Below are 23,250 nucleotides of genomic sequence, written 5' to 3' on the forward strand. Positions count from 1 at the left end.
CAGGCCCCAAACAGACAACACAGGAGATTTGTCAACAAGCGCTCACATTTTAACAACAACACTGCAGCTGCCCCATCTGATCAGCAGGACTGTTGGTGATGCAGTAACCGCCTACCCATGTCATTCCCCCAACTGAACTCCCAATGCCCCACCTCACCCAAGCTTCTATTTGACTTAAATGTGAAACACAAAATCATAGAATCTTGGAAGGGACTCATAGGCCATCTAGTCCAACCCCCTGCAAGGCAGGAATCTCAGCTAAAGCATCCATGACATGCAGGTGTTACACTTTCAGAGTGGTAGCTAGCTAGGTGGGTGTAATGTAATGAAAGAAATCCAGTAGCACCTTACAGATTACAGATATGATCCTAACCCCTTACATGGGAGCAAGCCTCATTGAATTCAATATTTACATCTTAGTAGACATGGTTAGGACTGATCCAGGCCCTCTCAGAGATCCATAGAGGCCCAGGCTACCCCTAGCCATAATAAACCCTGTCCTGGGCCTATTGTTGTTCAACGTCTTGATAAATGACTTGGATGAAGGAATTGAGGGGATGCTCATCAAATCTGCAGATGACACCAAACTGGGAGGGGTAGCTAATGCCGCAGAAGACAGAGTCAGAATTCAAAATGACCTTAACAGATTGGAGGTACGACTGTACCACTCTGTTCTGCCTTAGTTAGGCCACACTTGGAATACTGTGTCCAATTCTGGGCACCACAATTTAAGAAGGATGTTGACAATCTGGAATGTGTGCAGAGGAGGGCAGCCAAGATGATCAAGGGTCTGGAAACAAAGCCTTATGAGGAGCACTTGAAGGAGCTGGGAAAGAGGCGACTGAGAAGAGATATGATAGCCATCTTCAAATATCTTAAGGGCTGTCACATGGAGGAGGGAGCATGCTTGTTTTCTCCTGCTCTAAAGGGTAGGACTCGAACCAATGGCTTCAAGTTGCAAGAAAGGAGATTCCGACTAAACATTTGGATAAACTTTCTGACAGTAAGAACTGTTCAGCAGTGGAACAGACTCCCACAAGAGGTGGTGGACTCTCCTTCCTTGGAGGTTTTTAAGCAGAGGTTGGATGGCTATCTATCATGGATGCTTTAGCTGAGATTCCTGCATTGCAGGGGGTTGGACTAGATGACCCTTGGGGTCCCTTCCAACTAAGATTCTATGATTTTATGAAACATAAAAAAATGCAAAAACAAATGAGGCACCACAAAAGAGTAAGTGGTTTGTCTATATATATCAGCTGATCTGAGAGGACGTGTTCATCCTGGTATAATATGGTGCCAAGAGAACAGATGCATATTTATTAATATGAACATTTTAAACTTTAATATGACAACAGCTGTAACAGTTAACAAAGAAATTATCTTCTTTGCTTAAATGGACAGCTCCAAGCTGAGAAACAAGTTGTGAAACTTACCAGATGTCAAAACATTAACAAACGTCTAAATAGGAGGCCACCTTTGAGCTTGAGGTTCTGAGTCAAAAGGCCCACTGCCCCCCCATTGGCCTAGGATTGCGCTGAGTTTTTTTAACTTTTGTGGGCAAAAGTCCACTTCATCAGAGGCAGCATACACGTGTGTGAAGAGAACAAAAAGAGAAGTAAACAGTGGAAACAAATGTCACAACATGCAAAAAGTACAGTTCAACTGAAATTTGAGCAGCTTCCGCAGGAGAGTTAAACACTCCACACTTGGCATCACTACCTCCGATGGCTGAATGGGGGAGTTTGGTGCCCACCATTCAAAACCTGGGGCTCAGTTTCTTCCTTGCAGCAGAATCCTCTGAAATCTATGGGCTTCAGCAAGCCTAACCCTGCATACTATCTCAGTGTGCCACCATGTGACAGGTGACAGGGGGTCACTAGGTGACAGGGGGCTGGGATTGACTCTGTGCCATGTGTGCACAGCCCATGTACACAATATGTAAACACCCGCATAAGCAGCCTGCATGCAATACTGTATATATCATCTGTGAAGCAAGTATCCTGGACATTCTGCGTGAAATTCCCAGGTATGCAGAGCCTAACGCACAGCTGTGTAGATGGGAGGGGGCAGTGCATGTAAAAAAAGCATGATTTGTGTGGGTGCCAACTTGAATAAAATATTGGGAGGGGGAACATACTTTGCATAATCGATCACAAGGCGTAGCGCACGAACCCTACTTGAATGGCAATGCCCATCAATTTTTCGGGGGGGGGGGGGAGGGGAGCGGCCCCTGAAATATTTTACTGAAAAGGGCGGGCACTGAAGGGACCATAAGAGTTGGCTCCACTCGTGACGAGGACGCCCTTTCACGCGTTTGCGTGGCAGCAACCCGTGTTCTGCGCGTGAAAACTCGTTTAGGACCGTGAGGTAGGATGAGGTGACGATTCGTGAGGGCGACGCTCTGCGTGGAAAGCGAAGCCTCCGTTCAGCGGCTGCTTTTCGTCAGAGGGGGCGTTGGTTTGTTCTCTCTGAGGGGGACATATTCGTGAGGGGTTTCCTTTAATGTGTGCAGATAACGTATCTGCGTGAGGCGGAGGTGGCGGAGGCCCGCGCCCCTCCCCCTCGCCCAGCGCCGCCCACCGGCCTCTTCTCTCCCGCTGCCACATCGTCCGGCGGCGGCGCCGTCGTCGTCTCCTCCTCCCTCACGCGGGCGGCCGCCTCCGCGCGAAGGCTCCCCCACCGCCGCCGCCGCGGCTGGAGCCCAGAGCGGGGCGGTGCTTCCACGAAGAAGGCGACCGGGTGGCGCGGCCTTGAAGAGAGCCGGCGGGAAATGGAGCCCTGCTGCCGCTCCCTGGGACGCCTGCTCCGCCAAGGCCGCAGCTGCCGAGCCCGCCCGTTCCCCGTTTAAAAGCTCTCCCGCCCGCCTCGCAAGCCTCGCTTCTCCTCGGCGGCGCCGGAGATGAGCGAGCGGCCGCCGCCTCCTCCTGCGCCTGCGAAGCCGGGAAGAAGGCGAAGCAGCCGGCCGCTCTGGTCGCCGTAGACGCCGCCGCCGAAGCAGCCGCCGCCCGGGCGATGTGGAGCTTGGGCGCGACGGCGCTGCAGCTGCTCTCGCGGGCGGCCAAGCACGCCTTCGCCCAGGGAGCCCGGCAGGACCTGAACCGCTGGCTGCCCCGGCAGGGGGCGGCGACTGCGGCGGAGCCGGGCGAGGCGCCGGGCCGCGGAGGAGCCTCCGAGGGGCTGTTTTGGGGAGAGCAGAACGGGCTGCACCATTATCCGCCGCCGCCGCCGCCGCCGCACCACCACCCTTCCGTGGAGCCGTCGGTGGAGATCTTGCTGTGCCAGCTGCCCGAAGTGGGTCCCGGCTTGTCCGAGGGCAGGACGTGGCGCTGCTCGGGCTGCCTGCTGGGCACCTGCTGGTGCAAAAGCTGCCTGAGCGCGTGCTTCTTGGCGGCGCTGTGCTTCGCCTCGCTCGCCCTGGTGCGCCAGTACCTGCGGGACCTGATGCTGTGGGCCGAGAGCCTGGACAGCCTGGCCGGCGTGCTGCTCTTCACCGTGGGCTTCATCGTGGTGTCCTTCCCGTGCGGCTGGGGCTACATCCTGCTCAACGTGGCCGCCGGCTACCTCTACGGCTTCGTGCTGGGCATGGGCCTCATGGTGCTGGGGGTCCTCATCGGCACCTTCATCTCCCATGTGGTCTGCAGGAAGCTGCTGGCGGAATGGGTGCTGGCCAGGATCCAGGGCAGCGAGAAGCTCGCCGCTGTCATCCGCGTGGTGGAGGGAGGAAGTGGCCTCAAGGTGGTGGCTCTGGCCAGGCTCACCCCGATACCCTTCGGGCTCCAAAACGCCGTCTTCTCGGTGAGTAGCTCTTTGCAAGAAGCTCGGGGGTGCCCGAAGGGATGCCCTTTGCTCTCAGATGCCTGGCTTGTAAAGGGCATTAATACAGAATAGAAAGCACTAGAGAGCCATTTGGGAATAGAACATATATTCTGCCGAATCTAGGTTTTGCGTTCAAATTGTCGATGGGGAGAATGCAAATGATATTGAAAAGCATCGCTTGTGGAGATAGGCTTGGACATTCAGCACTGTTTGAAAGATTTTTGTTTTTCTCCATGGGAGTGGTTTTGAAAAGGTTGCCATGGAAGCATTTAATATATGGGAACCATAAGTCTGTGCTGATTATCCAGGAAAGATAAGTAAGGGCCAAATATTACTTGAATGCATATAATGGTAATCCAACATTCTTTTGTAGATCTGATCTGAAGCAGAGGTGCAGAGGCAAAAGGATTCTTAAATCTTTGCCTGCATCAAATGACATATTTTCCCCGCTTTTTGCAGGATTGTAAAAGCGTAACTTTTAAAACACAAAGGAAAAGCTATTTATGGTGCAATCCTAAACTCATTGAACACAATGAGACTCGGAAAACATGCATAGGATTGTTCTACATATTAGAGTGGGGAAATTAGCAGGAAAAGGTTGAAGCATCCTTACCTGCTGCTGCCTCCACTGTTGATTAGCCCCACAGGCAGCAGTGTTTTATTAGGTCTCTTGGGCTACAATCAACCATTATGCACATTTGAGTGCAACTTGTACTTTGGTCTGAGTAGGATAGTAAATTCCAGCTGCCTCTTTCAGCTTTTCTGAAAAGTCTTCATGGCTTTTAAATTTCCACATAACTTCAAAAATTCCTTACATGGAATTCCAAAATAATTCTTAAGGAGAATACTCCTGCATAAGAAAAAACTCCCATTTCCTTCTAACATCAAAAGAAAACTCCATTAGAAGGAAATAAAGGTTCAGTAAAATTATAGGGGCCAATTCTGTTCTTCAAATTTATGTGGTACCAAAGCATTACTGTTTTTCAAACTTGTGTCAACAATCCTCTTGATATTTAAAATAGGGAGGGTTAACTTCACATTTTCCTATAAGAAAGTTGTAGGTACTGTTGAGTTGGGACTCTTGGAAAAAGCATGTGTCTATCTTTGTACAATTTTAAAGCTACAGGAGAGAACTTGCAGCTAACCCTTTCTTGAATGTTATAAATATTTTAATCATGTGACTTGATAAAAAAACTTACGTGTGCCTTACTATCTGTAAATAGGTGATCATAATACGTTTGGTTTTTTTGGGCTGGGAAATCTTAACCATACTTTGTAGTTTGCTCTTATTATAATTCCCTCCCCCCATAACATGCAGAAAGAACATACAACTATGTAGATCAGCAGCAGTGCTATGCTTCCCCCAGAGTGTAAACATCTCTTTGAAAAAATCCAGCTTACTAGAGTGACTCTTCAGTGATATTATTAGTGATAAAGGGGAAAAGCAAGTGTTTTAAAACACCAGCAGCTTGAATTAGGGATAGCTCAGTTGGTAGAGCAAGAGAGACTTAATCTCAGGGTTGTGGGTTCAAACCCCATGTTGGCCAAAATATTCCTTCATTGCAGGATGTTGGACTAGATGACCCTCGTGGTCCCTTCCAACTCTACAATTCCATGATTCTACATTTGTCACATTACCAATGTGTACCAAGGTACACATTACCTTACCAATGCAGTCTTATGCATGCCTACTCAGATGTAAGCCCCACTGAGTTCATTGGGGTTTACTTCCAGGTAATACTGTGTAGGGCTGAGGTATGCAAACTTAAAAAAAAGTTGGAGTTGACAATCTGGTAACTGGGTTTATTTTTAAGTACTTTTTAGAGGTTTAGTAAAACTTGTGAGTTTACTTTTTAGTAAGTGTGCTTAGAATTGCATCTTCAGTTACTTACTTTGGGATTACTGCTATGATGCTGAGCTTATGTGTTCTTCAGTTTGTGTTTATCCTTATTCTGTGATGCCCTCTTAGATAGTCTCCCAGCTCTTTGACAGCTGCTTCTGAGTAAACAGCTCTTGTGAAATGACTACAACATTTAAAGGACTGAACCATGTGGGCAGATGCTGATCGTATTGGTGTCTCCAAGGAATTGGTTCACGTCTGTGCAGTTCAGTCACTTAAACACTCTCCCAACCCTGTGGGAGCTGTTTACAGATAAGTGGCTTTCACAGTACCAGAAGATTGCCTAAAGGTGCCTGTGTGTTGCTCCTTAAAACGTACTGTGCATTAGTGCACCTGCAACATTTTAATTTGAGCCAGCAATCCTTTTTGGAGCAAGCGCCCCAAAGTGTAACTGAATAACAGTAGATCATAAAAGAATATGAGACTGTGTGCATTCTTTGATAATGATATCACAGTGGTACTCCTAAGAGATAATAATGAAATTCAACAAAGAGTCTTGTGGCACCTTAAAGGCTTTTATTATGGCATGAACTTTGGTGCATCCATCTAGTGACATGGGTTCCTCTCCACAAAAGCTTTTGCCATAATCAGTTTGCTGGTCTTTAAATAACTACTCTTTGCTTTTTGCTTCAGCGGACTAACCAGCCTACCCTTTTGAAAATTGCTATAATGAAATCTAGTAATACTACAAATGGATGAACCATGGAAAACATTAAATCACATCTGTAAATCATTTCTGGAAAATCATATTTCAGTATGCTAGATGCATAGGGACATCTGGATTCTGTAATTTAGTAGGACATCCAGAACTCATTCCTTTCTATTACTTTTTTCATTGTTTTAGTACCTGTGTGAAATTAATGTTCTTAGATATGTGTAATATTTCATTATACCTTCATGGTCTATCTTTTATGATGGTTTTTCAACTTCTTTATTGTTTTTGGGACATGCTGTCCTAGTTGTGGCAGCTTTTCACAAAATAATGATATAACATAAATGGTGCAACATGTTAGGAGTCTGGTCCTAGCACTTACAGTGCTTTCTTAATGGCATTCTGCATGGGAATTTCAGGGAACCAAGGAACTTTTAAGTAGTCAGAGAAAAAGTAACCTAAAGACTTGTCATTATTAGCACCCGTCTGTCTCAAGAGACAATGGAGTACACCTCTGGGGGTGAAGTCAAATCGCTGGAGAATCACAGCACCTGCTGTGGCTGCAGAGACCAGTAACTTGTAACAGCTGCCTCCCACGTTGTTTTTGCTGTATTAACACCTAGTGCTATTAGTGACCTCTCTGGGGCACAAGCCTGAGCAGTGTGTATGGAGGTATGGAGGTCCTGGGCTGCCCAGACAACAAGACTCCCCTCTCTGCCTTGCTGATTTGGTACATAGGAAAACAAAGTATATTTGACACCAGCTTGGCTGCAGGAGTTGCTGAAAGGAGGCATACGAGGCTTAGGGACTTCACTGTACCTTTCTCACGAATTGCAATGGCAGTAGAGGTTTAGGATCATAGTTTTCCTTTTCCCTTTTCTTTCCCGAGTTGACAAGCCCAGTTTGCCCCTCATTTCCCTTGATAGCACATGCACTAACCACCTTCTTGACCATTGGACCCACTGTTGGTCTCATCCACTCAACCACCGGAGGCTGACTTTGTACATGGGGAGTCCCTAACTCACCAAGAGCTTGAGACCCATTGGCTACCCTCACCTGGGGTGTGGCTGCTGTCACATGCTGATAGCTTATCGGAGCCACAGGTGAGAGCTGAGTGCAGAGTGGCAGAGTGGGAATGAAAGGTGGAAAAGCTACCTCAGAAGGAGCACAGCATTTCCCCCACCAGAGGTACTACCCCTCCCCTAATACCCCATACACTTCAACTTATAGACTAGTTTAATAGAATTCTTACATTCTTACATCCAAGTCCTTTATGAGTATAAACTGATATGACATGGGTGAATTTGTTCAGTGGGGTGTATACATCAAGCCCTTGAATAATTCTGTAATATCCTAACTGCAACCATCAGGTCATGCTAAACTGTTACAAGAGAGTAGATTCAGGGATTAATTATAATATCAGATGATTTCATTTAGCTTGAAAACATGGTGGTACTCCCATTACTTCTGTTACTTTTGGAAGCTTGCAGAAATTGCTTGTATGTGATTCTAAGTATTCCTTTTAAGATGGAACAGTAAAAACTGTGTGGAAGTACTCCAGTACAGGAAATTAGTAAATAATGATCTATTGGAATAAAGGTACTTGGAGTCTGTTAGGAACACTTAGCTATCCATGCTGCCCAGTCCTAAACTTGTGTACAGTACAGTACAGTAAGTTCCAGTATGTTCATAATCCCTCCCTTTTAGGTAAATTAGGATTGCAGTTATAAACTAGGTTGGTTCATGGTTGTGAAAGGCAAGCATCTTGAGAGAGCAATTCCTTTTTGAGTGCCTTTAGTTTATCTGTTCTGCAATGCAGTGTGCAGGACTGTATATTAATGGATGCTTGATGCATGAAGCTTTTCTACACAGATAAAAATCTCAGTGTAATGAAAAATTGTATGCTGTTGCTGGTAAAGTGCAGGACAAGAGATTTTGCTACAAAAAGCAGGGTGAATTGATTTAAATCACCACAAAACCAGACAAATTGAAATAACTTAAATCAAGAGTATCATATGATTTGTGCTCTTCCTGATCAAACATCCACATTAGTTGATTATATAATTTAAGATACTGGTTTGCAACTAAATAAGAACCTTTATACTAGCTGGGACTAGGAGTATATTCTGAAGCCTTTGATCATGCAGCTAGCATGCCAATAGTGCTACAGAATTATATTTGCTGGAGAGGCAGGAAGGATAGTGCAGTTGTGAGATTTGTTGGCATCTCTATGTACAAATATCGGTGACACTAAGCAATATTACTTATTTGAAGGCTAACTACACAATCCACTGTATGTTTACTTAGATGTGAGTTCTGCTCTGTTCACTGGGACTTACTTTCATGTAAGCCCAAGGTTTCAGTTGTATGAATGTTTATTTGGGACTAAATCCTATTGAAATGATTGGGAGTTCCTTCTAAATCCAAGTGCAGAGAATCACACTGCACACACGAAGGTGAATTTCTCCATGTGCAAAGCTCAGGTAGCTGTAAAGCAGTAAAACAACAACAACACCCAACCCTCTCCCATGTAGGTTGGTCAGTTGATCTGATGCAAGACAAGATTATGTCTTCTGGACCCAACCCCCTATGATTTGACTGTTTTGAGTGGTAGGCAGCGCACAATCAGTACAACATGTCACTTATTGTGTCCTATTTATAATGTTGTTGTTTAGTCGTTTAGTCGTGTCCGACTCTTCGTGACCCCATGGACCAGAGCACGCCAGGCACTCCTGTCTTCCACTGCCTCCCGCAGTTTGGTCAGACTCATGCTGGTAGCTTCGAGAACACTGTCCAACCATCTCGTCCTCTGTCGTCCTCTTCTCCTTGTGCCCTCCATCTTTCCCAACATCAGGGTCTTTTCCAGGGAGTCTTCTCTTCTCATGAGGTGGCCAAAGTATTGGAGCCTCAGCTTCACGATCTGTCCTTCCAGTGAGCACTCAGGCCTGATTTCCTTCAGAATGGATGCGTTTGATCTTCTTGCAGTGCATGGGACTCTCAAGAGTCTCCTCCAGCACCATAATTCAAAAGCATCAATTCTTCGGCGATCAGCCTTCTTTATGGTCCAGCTCTCACTTCCATACATGACTACTGGAAAAACCATGGCTTTAACTATACGGACCTTTGTTGGCAAGGTGATGTCTCTGCTTTTTAAGATGCTGTCTAGGTTTGCCATCGCCTTTCTCCCAAGGAGCAGGTGTCTTTTAATTTCGTGACTGCTGTCACCATCTGCAGTGATCATGGAGCCCAAGAAAGTAAAATCTCTCACTGCCTCCATTTCTTCCCCTTCTATTTGCCAGGAGGTGATGGGCCCAGTGGCCATGATCTTCGTTTTTTTGATGTTGAGCTTCAGACCATATTTTGCGCTCTCCTCTTTCACCCTCATTAAAAGGTTTTTTAATTCCTCCTCACTTTCTGCCATCAAGGTTGTGTCATCTGCATATCTGAGGTTGTTGATATTTCTTCCGGCGATCTTAATTCCGGCTTGGGATTCATCCAGCCCAGCCTTTCGCATGATGAATTCTGCATATAAGTTAAATAAGCAGGAAGACAATATACAGCCTTGCCGTACTCCTTTCCCAATTTTGAACCAATCAGTTGTTCCATATCCAGTCCTAACTGTAGCTTCTAGTCCCACATAGAGATTTCTCAGGAGACAGATGAGGTGATCAGGCACTCCCATTTCTTTAAGAACTTGCCATAGTTTGCTGTGGTCGACACAGTCAAGGCTTTTGCATAGTCAATGAAGCAGAAGTAGATGTCTTTCTGGAACTCTCTAGCTTTCTCCATAATCCAGCGCATGTTTGCAATTTGGTCTCTGGTTCCTCTGCCCCTTCTAAATCCAGCTTGCACTTCTGGGAGTTCTCGGTCCACATACTGCTTAAGCCTGCCTTGTAGAATTTTAAGCATAACCTTGCTAGCATGTGAAATGAGTGCAATTGTGCGGTAGTTGGAGCATTCTTTGGCACTGCCCTTCTTTGGGATTGGGATGTAGACTGATCTTCTCCAATCCTCTGGCCACTGCTGAGTTTTCCAAATTTGCTGGCATATTGAGTGTAGCACCTTAACAGCATCATCTTTTAAAATTTTAAATAGTTCAGCTGGAATATCATCACTTCCACTCACCTTGTTATTAGCAGTGCTTTCTAAGGCCCATTTGACTCCAGGATGTCTGGCTCAAGGTCAGCAACCACACTACCTGGGGTATACGAGACATCCATTTCTTTCTGGTGTAGTTCCTCTGTGTATTCTTGCCACATCTTCTTGATGTCTTCTGCTTCTGTTACGTCCTTTCCACTTTTGTCTTTCATTATGGTAATCTTTGTACGAAATGTTCCTTTCATATCTCCAATTTTCTTGAACAGATCTCTGGTTTTTCTCATTCTATTGTTTTCCTTTATTTCTTTGCATTGCTTGTTTAAGAAGGCCTTCTTGTCTCTCTTTGCTATTTTTTGGAAATCTGCATTCAATTTCCTGTATCTTTCGCTATCTCCCTCGCATTTTGCTTGCCTTCCCTTCCCCGCTATTTGTAAGGCCTTGTTGGACAGCCACTTTGCTTTCTTGCATTTCCTTTTCATTGGGATGGTTTTAGCTGCTGCCTCCTGTATAATGTTACGAGCCTCCATCCATAGTTCTTCAGGCACTCTGTCCACCAAATCTAAATCCTTAAACCTGTTCCTCACTTCCACTGTGTATTCATAAGGGATTTGACTTAGATTGTATCTTACCGGTCCAGTGGTTTTCCCTACTTTCTTCAGTTTAAGCTTGAATTTTGCTATGAGAAGCTGATGATCTGAGCCACAGTCAGCTCCAGGTCTTGTTTTTGCTGACTGTATAGAGCTTTTCCATCTTTGGCTGCAGAGAATATAATAAATCTGATTTCGATGCTGCCCATCTGGTGATGTCCATGTGTAGAGTCTCTTGTGTTGTTGGAAAAGAGTGTTTGTGATGACCAGCTTGTTCTCTTGGCAGAACTTTATTAGCCTTTGCCCTGCTTCATTTTGAACTCCAAGGCCATACTTGCCAGTTGTTCCTTTTATCTCTTGACTCCCTACTTTAGCATTCCAATCCCCTATAATGAGAAGAACATCCTTCTTTGGTGTCATTTCTATAAGGTGTGTAAGTCTTCATAGAATTGGTCAATTTCAGTTTCTTCAGCACCAGTGGTTGGTGCATAAACTTGGATTACTGTGATGTTAAAAGGTCTGCCTTGGATTCGTATTGAGATCATGCTATCATTTTTGAGATTGCATCCCAGTACAGCTTTCGCCACTCTTTTGTTGACTATGAGGGCCACTCCATTTCTTTTACGGGTTTCTTGCCCACAGTAGTAGATATGATGGTCATCCGAACTGAATTCGCCCATTCCCGTCCATTTTAGTTCACTGATGCCCAGGATGTCAATATTTATTTTTGCCATCTCATTTTTGACCACATCCAACTTACCAAGGTTCATGGTTCTTACATTCCAGGTTCCTATGCAATATTTTTCTTTACAGTGTTGGACTTTCCTTTCGCTTCCAGGCATATCCGCAACTGAGCGTCCTTTCGGCTTTGGCCCAGCCGCTTCATCAGCTCTGAATCTACTTGTACTTGTCCTCCGCTCTTCCTCAGTAGCATGTTGGACGCCTTCCGACCTGAGGGGCTCATCTTCCAGCATCATAACTTTTATATGCCTGTTGTCTTTGTCCATGGAGTTTTCTTGGCAGGGATACTGGAGTGGCTTGCCAGTTCCTGCTCCAGATGGATCACGTTTGGTCAGAACTCTCCACTATGACCTGTCCATCTTGGGTGGCCCTTCACGGCATAGCTCATAGCTTCTCTGAGTTATTCAAGCCCCTTCACCACGGCAAGGCAGTGATCCATGAAGGGGCCTATTTATAATGCTTGACATCAAAAGTTGGCCTTTTCTCCTCCATTTCTTCCTTTGACATAAAAAGCAAGTGTTAAATCAATCTGCTTGGTAACAGATCATCAGACAATAAAGCTAAAATCCTGCAACCACTTAACATGGAAGTAAGCCTCATTTAGCTCAGTGGAATGTATTTCTGAGTAGACCAGAATATGCTTGCACTTTAAATGTGGGTATTAACATTTTTCATAAAATTTAAACAATGCTATCTTTACAAAGAAACTATAATTGAAATATAAAAAAATCAGAAAGGAAAGCAGAAAGTGTGATCTAAATTTTCAGCTTTCCATGATCAAGTTAATAAACACTCAGGGCCATGCCAATGCAGTTGTGTTGCTTTCAGGACCATGTGTCATCTTCTGGCCCATACACTCAACAGCATGGGTAAAGATCAGTGACTTTAAACAATCAAATAAAAGCAAATGGTCCTGAATGTAGGCGCAAGTACAGGCGTATTGGGTGATGTTGCATATTTATTAGCTTGATCATGAGTGGGTGTGTATTTGCATTATATTCTCTTTTTTCCCACAGTTAGAAGCTACTGTGTTTAATTGCAACCAGGAAAACATTGCACTGATGACTAGGATAACATTTATCCAACGTGTCAGGTCAAAGGTAGTCCTTGACTCTTAGAGTGGCAGCATTTCCAGAAAGATAAATAGTATTTGACAGTGAAGTAGTTAGCAGCCCACATGTCTTATCAGCTGAACTACTTTTGTAAAAGCATGTCTTATTCCTGAGATGTATATTTTCTCTCTTTCTGAAATATATAAGCAAAAATACAAATATGAGAGGAAAAATTGTACGTAATCTTACGTAAGAGTATCTAGTGGTACCTCGGTTTTTGAACGTCTTCGTTGACAAACATTTTGGTTTTCGAATGCTGTAAACCTGGAAGTAAATGCTTCGGTTTTCGAACACACTTCAGAAGTCGAACATGCCACGCAGCTTCTGCTGAGTGCAAGCTCCTGAGGCCTAGCTGTTGGTTGTTGAGTCCTTGGTTTTTGAATGTTTCAGAACCTGAACAGTCTTCCGGGATGGATTACGTTCGAAAACCGAGGTACCACTGTACTCATTTCTGCAGGAGAATGTTATAGTAGACATTTCAACACTGAGCAAAAGGGCTCATACTATTTTATTAACTTATTAAGAGTTATATATGTCAGACTCACCAAATCACTCATTTTGGTTGTATTCAGAGCCTTTCTCATCCATTTTAATGTTGAAGAGTACCCCCTTTTTAATATCTGTCAATTACAACTTTAGGGCTAATAACAGGTTGTCAATTAATGCATTTTTCAGATAAAAAAGCAAAAAACCCCCCACAAAACCCCAAGGTTTTGAGTTTATTTATTTGCATTTAAATAACAGTATCACAAATGGATCTAATTTCAGTTTACACCTGGCCATCTGATATATTACATCAATCACTTTCTTCCAAACTTCAACAACTGGAAGGCATTTCCTTCACAACTGCATGAAGCTGACACCTGATGATTGACATCTCCATCATTTATTATAAGTTCCATAAATATTGTTGACTTTATGTGGGGTGAAGAACTATTTGCATAATGATTTATATTGTGTTTCAGATTTAAGCAATAGGAGAAGGATCTGATAGACTGAAAAACAGATGGCTGTTACCTTTTTTAAATCATTGGCCCCCTGGCCTTCATCAGTTGAAGTTTAAGGACATTCACACACTTTCACTGGGCACAATAGGCAAATATTTCTGTGTAATTTTGAACTGATTCAAAAGGTGTTTCATGAATGAGGCTGTTTGCTTGTCTGGTTATAATACTTATATTCCGTCTGATAGATCCAAGAAGTTCTCAAAGCAGCTTACAGAATATTTTTATGATATGATTGCATTCAATGATAGTTTTAGGAAGAGAAATAATATAGCATCCATATGATGCTAGGTTATTTTGGAAGCATTTCCTTTCTTCATCCGTGGTCTTCCCTGCTATTGCCAGGTAGCAATCCCACTGAGGATCTCTGAGGCAAAGGAACTAAGGCTCAGCAGCTGGACCTCACTCAGCCCATGATGGAGGCAAGTCTTGGTCAAATCAAGTAGCTATTGTCTTCCTTCTTCAAAATCTACCTTGAAGAAAGACTACAACTACTTCCTCCTACCTTGAAGAAAGACTTTCTTAATACCAACTGTATGTAACATTTGGTAGTCACTTATTTTGGGCTCTATCCTAATCCTTATTCTAAGGAGCTCAGGGAAGATGATAGTATTGTTGAAATGAAGAGAGACAGAATTCCCTATCCCCAGGATGCATGAGGTAGAGAGGAGGGTGGGTGGTGGTGGTGAGGTAAAATCAATTAAAAATTATGGTAATCCTGTCTTTAATAAAAAAAAGAAATCTGAATTTTAATACAAACATGTTGAAAGGCACAACATTTATTACTATGTGTGTCTCTTGGTCCCAGGTAATTATATTTTCCACCTACGTGTTCACTTCTTATATTATAAATATTTATGATGCTACCAGGCAAAAAGCCTAGGCATTTGTTTTTCATATCATAGAGGAATACAGTTTTGTGAGGTAGCTACTACAGCCAGCAACCATTTTAGGCACAGCGAAATTGATATGCAATTGCCGACACGCAGGTCCTTTTGGACCCAGAAGAAGGTGACACGGAGGTGGCCGATGTGCTGTGCAGCCAGAATGGAACCCCCATGTGAAATGGTTGCCACCTGCATCTGATCTGCAAAGTTCTAGGCACTTGCTACCGTCTGATCGTAGTCACAGTTATGTAGAAGTAAGCCTCACTTTGTTCAGTGGGACTTACTTCCTTATAACTGATCAAAGGACTACAACCTTAGCCTTCAAGTAAGTGGTCTTGCTTAATATTCTTGTATGTCTACAGCAAAAGCCAAAAAGACATAATTATGTTTCATAAATCTGTGGTGCTAAAGGTTTTGAATTATGCTCCTAGATATCTGATTATCCCTTTGTCTCTCAACCAAGAAAGTAACTTTCTTCAACTGTGCAGAATTTGTGGTTTGTTTCTTAGTGGATCACTATGGTATGTGCTCTCCAAACTTTGATGTTCTGTATTCCCCCCCAAAAGGTGTTGAGATGAAAATCTTATCTGGATCCCTTTGAGGTCTAAATTGCACATGATGTTAAGGGCATTGCTTGCTGTGTCCTTTGGGGTTCTTTTATTTGCTAGTAAGTGTGTGTACACATGTGTCCAGGACTCAAGGTGGCTTTGTATAGATAAAATAGAAAAAGCTAAAAACAGAAAAGACAATAATTAAAACAATTTAAGATAGATCCATTAAAAACACAGGCAACAATAAAAGCCTGTTGGAATAGAAACATCTTCACCTTCCAGCGGAAGGACAGCAAGGAGAGAGCCTGTCTACCTTGTCTAGGAAGGGAGTTCTGAGATCTTGGATCTTACCAAGAAGGCCCTCTCCCATGTCCAGAGCTAAGAGCCTGGGCAGGTTCATATGGGGGAATGGGGGTCTTTCAGGTAGCTTGAGGTTGGAGTGGCATCTCAGTGACAGACTCTGCTCCCATTGCACACAAGTTTGTTTGAACATCTGTCTTCTGTCGAGTCGGACTGTTGCTTCAACACCGACTGGCAGCAGCTTTCCAGGACAGGAGTCTTTCCTGGCCTTACTTGGAGGTGCTGGGGATTGCTGAATATAAAGCATGTGCTCTGCCACAGAGCTGTAACCTTTTCCCCAAACTTTCTGTAAGGATTTGGGTGCCTGTGTTTTTATGGGCCAGGGGTGAAGTCCGCTGACCCATTCCTATCCCTCCTCCCGCCATGTGAATCCTGGTTAAAATGCCTATAAAGATTTTTAAAACAATCTTGTAAATTGAGTTCTTCCAGGTTCTCTTCCCCCCTACATTACAGTTTTTTTAAAAAAAGGTTCTGATGTAAAAATAGATATGCAAATGATTTTATCAAATATGGGTGCCCTAATTTTATTTAAGCATAAAACAGTGTTTATTTTCTATATTTGAAAAATGTATGGTGACTTTAGATTGGATTTAACTGCATCTTGCTAATGAGTTCACTAGACATGCCTCTTTCCTACTGTATAATACTTAGTCCTGAGCCATTTTAGGATGAAAGAAGAAGCAAAGATCATGATCTGTACAGATAACATCTTACCAGTAGCCTGGGTACATTACAGGCTGAACAAGTTTACTGTCGAGAGGTGTTCATCTAATCCTTGTGATTGTTTCAGAGTACGGTCAAATTTAATGAGTGCCCTACTTAGTATATCTGGTTTCTAATTTAATATTTAAAAGGCAGAGAAAGTACTAGTTGCATTCTCCTGGCAATAAAGTAGGTCTCCCATGTGTAAGCTTTCGTAATGCCCCAGATTTCAACAGAATTACAAAAGTTATCAGAAAGTACCTTTTGGATATATAAAGCTGGTAAGTTTATTCACATACCTGTCAATAAAACTTGCTGTAAAACTTCTGCCTAAGTTGAATTCATGCTACTGGTGCAAATACTTTCTTGGATTTAGAAGTACTGCAATAAATTGCCTAAAATTGTGAAGTAATTTGTTCACTACTCAAGTGTTTCAGCTGATCACCTTACTGGAGTGCTAAAATGTGTTTGATTACTCATGTCACCGCTTCATTTTGAAGAGATATTGTTAAAATACCAACACTATTCTAAAATAATGGCTACAGGCTATGTTGTGAATTTTTTTTAAAAAAATCGTCATTCTAATGCTACATAATGCTAAAATGAATAGAATATCATTTTAACGTGTCTTAAAGTGTCCGCTGGGAAGGACTGTTTTCATTAAAACTTTAGAAGCTGTTTGGGTCTTTGTATTGCTTGACTTAGGAACATGTTTTAGAACAGCCATGTTGTACTTCAGGCCCCCGCACCTAAATAGGCCTGTGAAATGGATTTGAAAAATACCTACCATGTCCAGCTGTTCCATCACCTGACATTCATTATGACACCAGGTGCTGTAGTGGTGACATCTCTGTGCCTAATTCCAGAAGGAAAATTGGCAGCGCACTATTGGTGCACCTCTGATTCTTTCATTCCAGTGACTGCTTCAGTTTGGCACTTAAAAAATTGGTGCCAGGTTCAAGTGGAAAAGAAGAATTGGGAGGGCATTTAGAGTACATTCCTGATTCTTCTTTTGCAGCCAGGGTTTAAAATTTGAATCGCCTGATGTCATATAATGACAGATGATTGACCGGTGGGTGGCCTTGCTCACCTGTCAAAGTTGCCTGTGGGTGGGCCAGTTGAAGGTCTGGTTTGTCAGCTGCATCAAGTTTCCCTGAAGCTTCAGCTGTTGGAGAATCCAGCACCCCGGATGTTGACATGTGATAAACAATTAGGCCAATTCTTCATCAGCTTTACTGGCTACCTATTGGCTTCAAGGAGCAATTTAAATTGCTGGTATTGACCTTTTAAAGCAGGCTTCCTCAAACTTGGCCCTCCAGATGGTTTGAGACTATTCCCATCATCCCTCACCACTGGTCCTGCTAGCTAGGGATCATGGGAGTTGTAGGCCAAAAACATCTGGAGGCCCTAGTTTGAGGAAGCCTGTTTTAAAGCCACCACTGTGGGGGTGAGGAGTTGCAGTGGTAGAGATAGATTAGGTAGTTCTTTGTGGCCCTCTTTTTTAGTTCCTGTGTGGAATGATTGGTAGAAATAGAATGGTGTATTTATTATTGTTTCTACTCATTGTTGCATTGTTCTGCTATTCAAATAACATTTATTTGTTTAAGTGGTTTTATCAAATATTTTATGTTTGGAAAACACTGGATTTTGTTAGGTGGCTAACAAGTCTATAAAACAAATAGAAAAGGTAAAGGTACCCCTGACCGTTAGGTCCAGTCACGGATGAGTCTGGGGTTGCGCACTCATCTCGCTCTATAGGCCGAGGGAGCCGGTGTTTGTCCGTGTCCGCAGACAGCTTCCGGGTAATGTGGCCAGCATGACTAAGCCACTTCTGGCAAACCAGAGCAGCTCATGGATATGCTGTTTACCTTCCCGCCGGAGCGGTACCTATTTATCTACTTGCCCTTTGACGTGCTTTTGAACTGCCAGGTGGGCAGGAGCTGGGACTGAACAACGTGAGCTCACCCCGTCACAGGGATTCGAACCGCCAACCTTCTGATCAGCGAGCCCTAGGCTCTGTAGTTTAGACCACAGCGCCACCCGTGTCCCTTAAAACAAATAAAACTAAACTACAAATTAGAAACTGTATTTCTAAATATATGGAAAATGCCTACCAGCAGTTGGGCTATTAAACATGACATACTAGATTACTTTCAGAGCCTTAACACTGTTGGCAGTATGTGTTGTCACAGGCCTCTAGTATGAGTACTAGAATGTTTCTTTGTCTTCCTGCGGTCAAGCTCTTACTTGGAATGTATTACCAAAGGTAACTTATAAATACATTCCTATTTTAAAATATAATGTGTTTGTCATACCGAATTTATAGCCAGGATATACTTGGCTATATATCAAAGGAGCCACACCCTGGGAACGGCTTCAACTGGCTGGCTAAGCCAGGTGAGGGTAGCTGATGGGTCTCAAACCCTTGGTGAGTTAGGGACTTCTGCATGCAAAGACGGGCTCTGGCAGATTGAGCAGATGAGACCAAAAGTGGGTCCAACAGTCAAGAAGGTGATTTCTGCACATGCTGTAGGGAAATGAGGGGCATATGGGGCTTGTCAACCTGGGAAGGATAAGTTTGGGAGAAGAAAAGGCTAAGGAATAAACCCTGCAGAAATCTAGAATGGAGTCCCTAAAGCGGTTGGATGGCACCTTGTATGCCCCCTTCTGGCAACTCCTGCAGCCAAGCTGGTATTAAACATACTGTTCTGCTTTCCTTTGGACCACATCAGCCAGGCTGAGAGGGGGGAAGCCCAGAACCTCCATACACAGTGCCCAGGCTTGTGCCCCAAGGAGGTTACTTCAGTGCTGCTAATGCAGGGTTTGACTTCACCTCTGGAGGTGCACTCCATTATCTCTCAAGACAGCCGGATGCCAACAAAAATAGCAAAAACCTGTCATAATCTCCAATTCTGTTTGAAAGTTATTTGTTGTTTATCCACTATTTCACTAAGGGGTTCAAGGCAATATACATGATCCCTTCCCACCTTTCACTTTTAGCATTCATAAAGAATTTTTGAAATCCTTAAGCCAGTTAAAATATGTAAAAATATTTTCCCAGTAGACTTATGTAACTATGGTTGTACTCTTAGGTCTATTGAAATAAGTGGTTCCTGTTAGCCCTGGGGCTGGTGACGGTGTCTTTGGGAGATTTAGAACATGTAACTAATAAAGAGAATTCCCTTTTTCAGGTTACATTTTATGCCTTCTTTTTTATTTAGATAACGGATCTTTCATTACCAAACTATCTGATGGCTTCTTCCATTGGATTGCTTCCAACTCAACTCTTAAACTCCTATCTGGGCACCACCTTGCGCACTATGGAGGATGTTATTGCAGAACAAAGTGTTAGTGGCTACTTCATTTTTAGTTTACAGGTAAGCCATTTTTTTAGCCCTTACTCAAAAAATTCATTTTTATAACCTTTTGTCTCATTGCGGTATGTGTTTAATGAAAAGTAAGTCCCACTGTGTTAAATGGTATTCACTCCCAGGTAATCTGCATGGTTAATATTGGCTTGGATCATAAGGCTCCTTTTATTTATATTATACTGTAGTGCAATTCTCTTTGAAAGCTGTCCAAGTTGGTGGCCCATCACACTGTCTTGTGGGGACGAGTTTTGTAGTTTGAGTATACAGTAGAATCTCTACTTACAACCGCCTCCACTTGCGGACGTTCCAAGTTGCGACTGCGGCAAACCTGGAAGTAACTGGCGGGTTTGCTGCCGTTTGCGCATGCGCAGGAGCAGCGATTGCCGTTCGCTCATGCACACAACGGCGCCTCTTCCAGCAACCCGTTTCGCCATAAAGGCGGGCCTCCAGAACTGATTGTGATCATGAGTAGAGGTTCTATTGTATGTTGCGTGAAGAAGTACTTTATTTTGTCTGTCCCGATTCTCTCCACATTTAGCTTCATTGAATAGCCTCGGGTCATATGATATGAGAGGAGAAAAACTCCTTCCCTCCACTTTCTCTGCACTGCACATATGTGAACGTGACATTCTTTTTAACGCAGTCGCTGCTAGCGTGGCCTATAAAGCCTATTTAAAAGTTTCTCCCACACTTTGAATCCTTTCCTTGTGCTTATTACTGCTGCTGAAAATATTTTTTAAAAGCACTATCACTTCTGTTTCATTCACAGATTGTAATAAGTATAGGCCTCATGTTTTATGTTGTCCACCGGGCTCAAGTGGAATTGAATGCAGCCATAGTTGCATGTGAAATGGAAATGAAGACATCACTTGTTAAAAGCAGTCTACCAAGCAACAGCAACTCATCCTTTTGCAGCAAGAGGACGCTTGCATTTTCTGGAGGAGGAATCAACATTGTATGAGTCCCGCCCCCCTCCTCCTGAAGTATTATATTAACTTTCTTTGTGAATCTGGACAACCTAACATATTGCCTAGACATCTCTAAAAGACGTAAATCCCGAACAGTGGAGGATCTCAAACAACCTTGGTGGTTTTTAGATTGCAAAATGGGCGGCTTTTTGTAAGGTGGCTAAGTGACTGTAAATATAGATGTAAGTCTGGCTGCACCTTTCGTCATTATTATACGTGTCATGGCCTGTAGTCTGCACTTTAGGTTTGTTTTGTGTTTCCTTTTTCAAACGGAGAAAAAATACCCTTGAAGCAAATTTTTTTTTCTTTTCTGCTTAGCGTTATTTATAAGGCTGACTAATAATATACAGTAGATCTTCAATGCTGGCGAATGAGTGTAAAGTATGCAACTCCATGTACAGTACTCTTGAATGTGCTTAGCTTTCAAAGTATTTCCAGAAAGCAGTATGTTCTTCTCTCACGAGCAAGAGGGCAATCCAGCAAATGGAAGGTTCTGCTTCTTAGGGCTGGGAAGGCAAAACTCTAGTACTTTCTGAAAAGGACAGCTCTCTCCCTCCCAATATCCAGTCATTTCCTGTCTGCGACAGGTTACAGGGTTTCTCCACAGTTCTTTTGGGAACCTGCTAAAAAGGAAAGTGCGGGAGCATTTTTGCTATTTGGGGACTATTTGGCTCCCTTACCTTGCTTTTTTTTAATTTCTTGTTGGGCCAGGGGGAGAACACATTATATAAATATTTGGTTGAATGTATTTTTGTAAGCCACTGAAATATTGTGGAGCCATTCATAATTTTTCACGTAAGTTTAAATCCTACATTGTGGGACTGAAGTGCTCTTATATAACGTTTTAAGTTACACTGTGTAATATGCAAAGTAAAAGAGAAACTACAAAGAACTTAATATGATTGTGGCCAATAGCAGTCTGAGGGAGAACTTGTAGGTGAAATACAAGACTTTGACCTGGTTTTATCATCCTCGTTAGTGACGAAAAGGGCTCTTCCATTACAAACGCATTTCTAGCTAGTTAGAGTTTGGGGGTGTGTAAATCGGCTTCGCTTTGTACTGAGCACCATAAGACTTGCAAAGCAGGAGGAACTAAATCTCTCTGAAAATACTATGGTACTAACAAATAACGTGGCCTTTATTTTATGGGGAAGACCTTTTGGTTTTTCTTTAATAAAAGCTTTAAAAATCAACACAGTTCCTCCCTAATACTTTCCTCCGGTCATCAGATGATGCTCTTCTGGTATGTTTTGTGCAGTACATTGGTACTTGTACCAGTGAAATGCTGTGAAGATTGCATGTGCCCCTTCTTCTTCTTTGCATGTGTGAAACATTTGCAAAAATTAGGAAAAACAGGTTTTCCATCTTAAAAAATAAATAAATGACTAGAAAAGGGCAGAAATGTCTTTCAAGGCTCAGGAATCCGTAAATGTTTTTAAAAGAATATATTTCATATGATATGATGGACTCTCCACAGAAGGATCGCCAAGTCTCTTCTTCGTGGGTTTGAACAGACTGAAATAATCTTGTGTGTGTCAGTTCCATAATTCTTTACAGATACATATTTGTATACTCTCAAAAATGCTTCATAGAAGTTGGAACCAGCACAAAACTACTTTGAACTCAAATAACCTAATTTTTTTGTCTTAATTAGTTTCTTGTCAATAAAGTACAATTTGGGCTGTTACAATTTTGTGTTAACTTATTGCCCCTCCCTTTCTTTTTTGTATGTGTGTCACCTGGATGCAATCAGTTTTGGGTTGTTGTTTTTTTGCCAGTTATGTGTAAACTACCATCTGTAGAAAACAAGGGCCACAGTCTAAAACCATATGTCCATTAGCTTTTGTGTTTGGTTGTGGCAAATTGCTTTCAGGGTTATAGTTCGGAATAGTTTGCTATTGAGAATATAGCATACTTTTTTTGGTACAGTAATTGCACAGTTCCACTATGTCCCCAGTCACCTTGAAATGGTGGTCATACGTCTTAGCAACATTTCCTTTCTTGAATCCATTGACATTTCTGGAACTACTCGCAAGCAACTGTTTGGGGGGGAATTTAGCGTTATTCTCCTACACCTGCATTAGTTTGTCACTTTTGAAAACTGACAGTTCGGTTACTATTTAAGGGCACTGTTTGACAGTGAAAGATTGCTGATCCCTTTGTTACCAAGGGTTTTTATTTGAAAAGTAACTCCAGTAAGCAAAGTAACCTGGATGTCATTCCCACTTAAGACTTTACCAATACATGTATTTTGTGGACTCCTTTGATGACAACAATAAAGAAGACTTTGCAAAGCTGCATTCTCAAGTGCTTTTAGTTCCATTGTGTTTTGCAACCAGATTAACTTCACTGTGTAAACATTTTAAAACAATAATCTTAAAGTTTCTGCTTTTGGCGTGATAACTTGTGTACAAGTTAATAGAAAATATGCATAAAAGTTTTTTCTTTTCTTTTTGTATCTTGCCAATCATTTTATACAATAAATTCACTCTTTATTCTGC

The 23,250-nt window shown here is 42.8% G+C and overlaps 1 protein-coding gene across 1 annotated transcript; it reads left to right on the plus strand.

Annotated features, from left to right (window-relative positions):
- Positions 1-2,294: 2,294 nt before the first annotated feature.
- On the plus strand, positions 2,295-23,047 carry TMEM64 (transmembrane protein 64). The gene is made up of 3 exons (XM_081013548.1): positions 2,295-3,795; positions 19,632-19,787; positions 20,551-23,047. The coding sequence occupies exons 1-3, from the start codon at positions 3,013-3,015 to the stop codon at positions 20,740-20,742; spliced, it is 1,131 nt and encodes a 376-aa protein (XP_080869674.1). The 5' UTR covers positions 2,295-3,012; the 3' UTR covers positions 20,743-23,047.
- The last annotated feature ends 203 nt before the right edge of the window (positions 23,048-23,250 follow it).

The sequence above is a fragment of the Podarcis pityusensis genome, assembly GCF_964106645.2.
Source record: "Podarcis pityusensis genome assembly, chromosome: 7".
NCBI lineage: Eukaryota > Metazoa > Chordata > Lepidosauria > Squamata > Lacertidae > Podarcis > Podarcis pityusensis.

What these genes read in the sequence shown, in the direction of transcription:
- TMEM64 (XM_081013548.1), top strand. Translation starts at nt 3,013, where the DNA reads ATGTGGAGCTTGGGCGCGACGGCGCTGCAGCTGCTCTCGCGGGCGGCC. An exon ending in TCCAAAACGCCGTCTTCTCG is followed by an intron (nt 3,796 to 19,631) that starts GTGAGTAGCTCT and finishes TTTTTTATTTAG; the next exon opens with ATAACGGATCTTTCATTACC. An exon ending in ACTTCATTTTTAGTTTACAG is followed by an intron (nt 19,788 to 20,550) that starts GTAAGCCATTTT and finishes TTTCATTCACAG; the next exon opens with ATTGTAATAAGTATAGGCCT.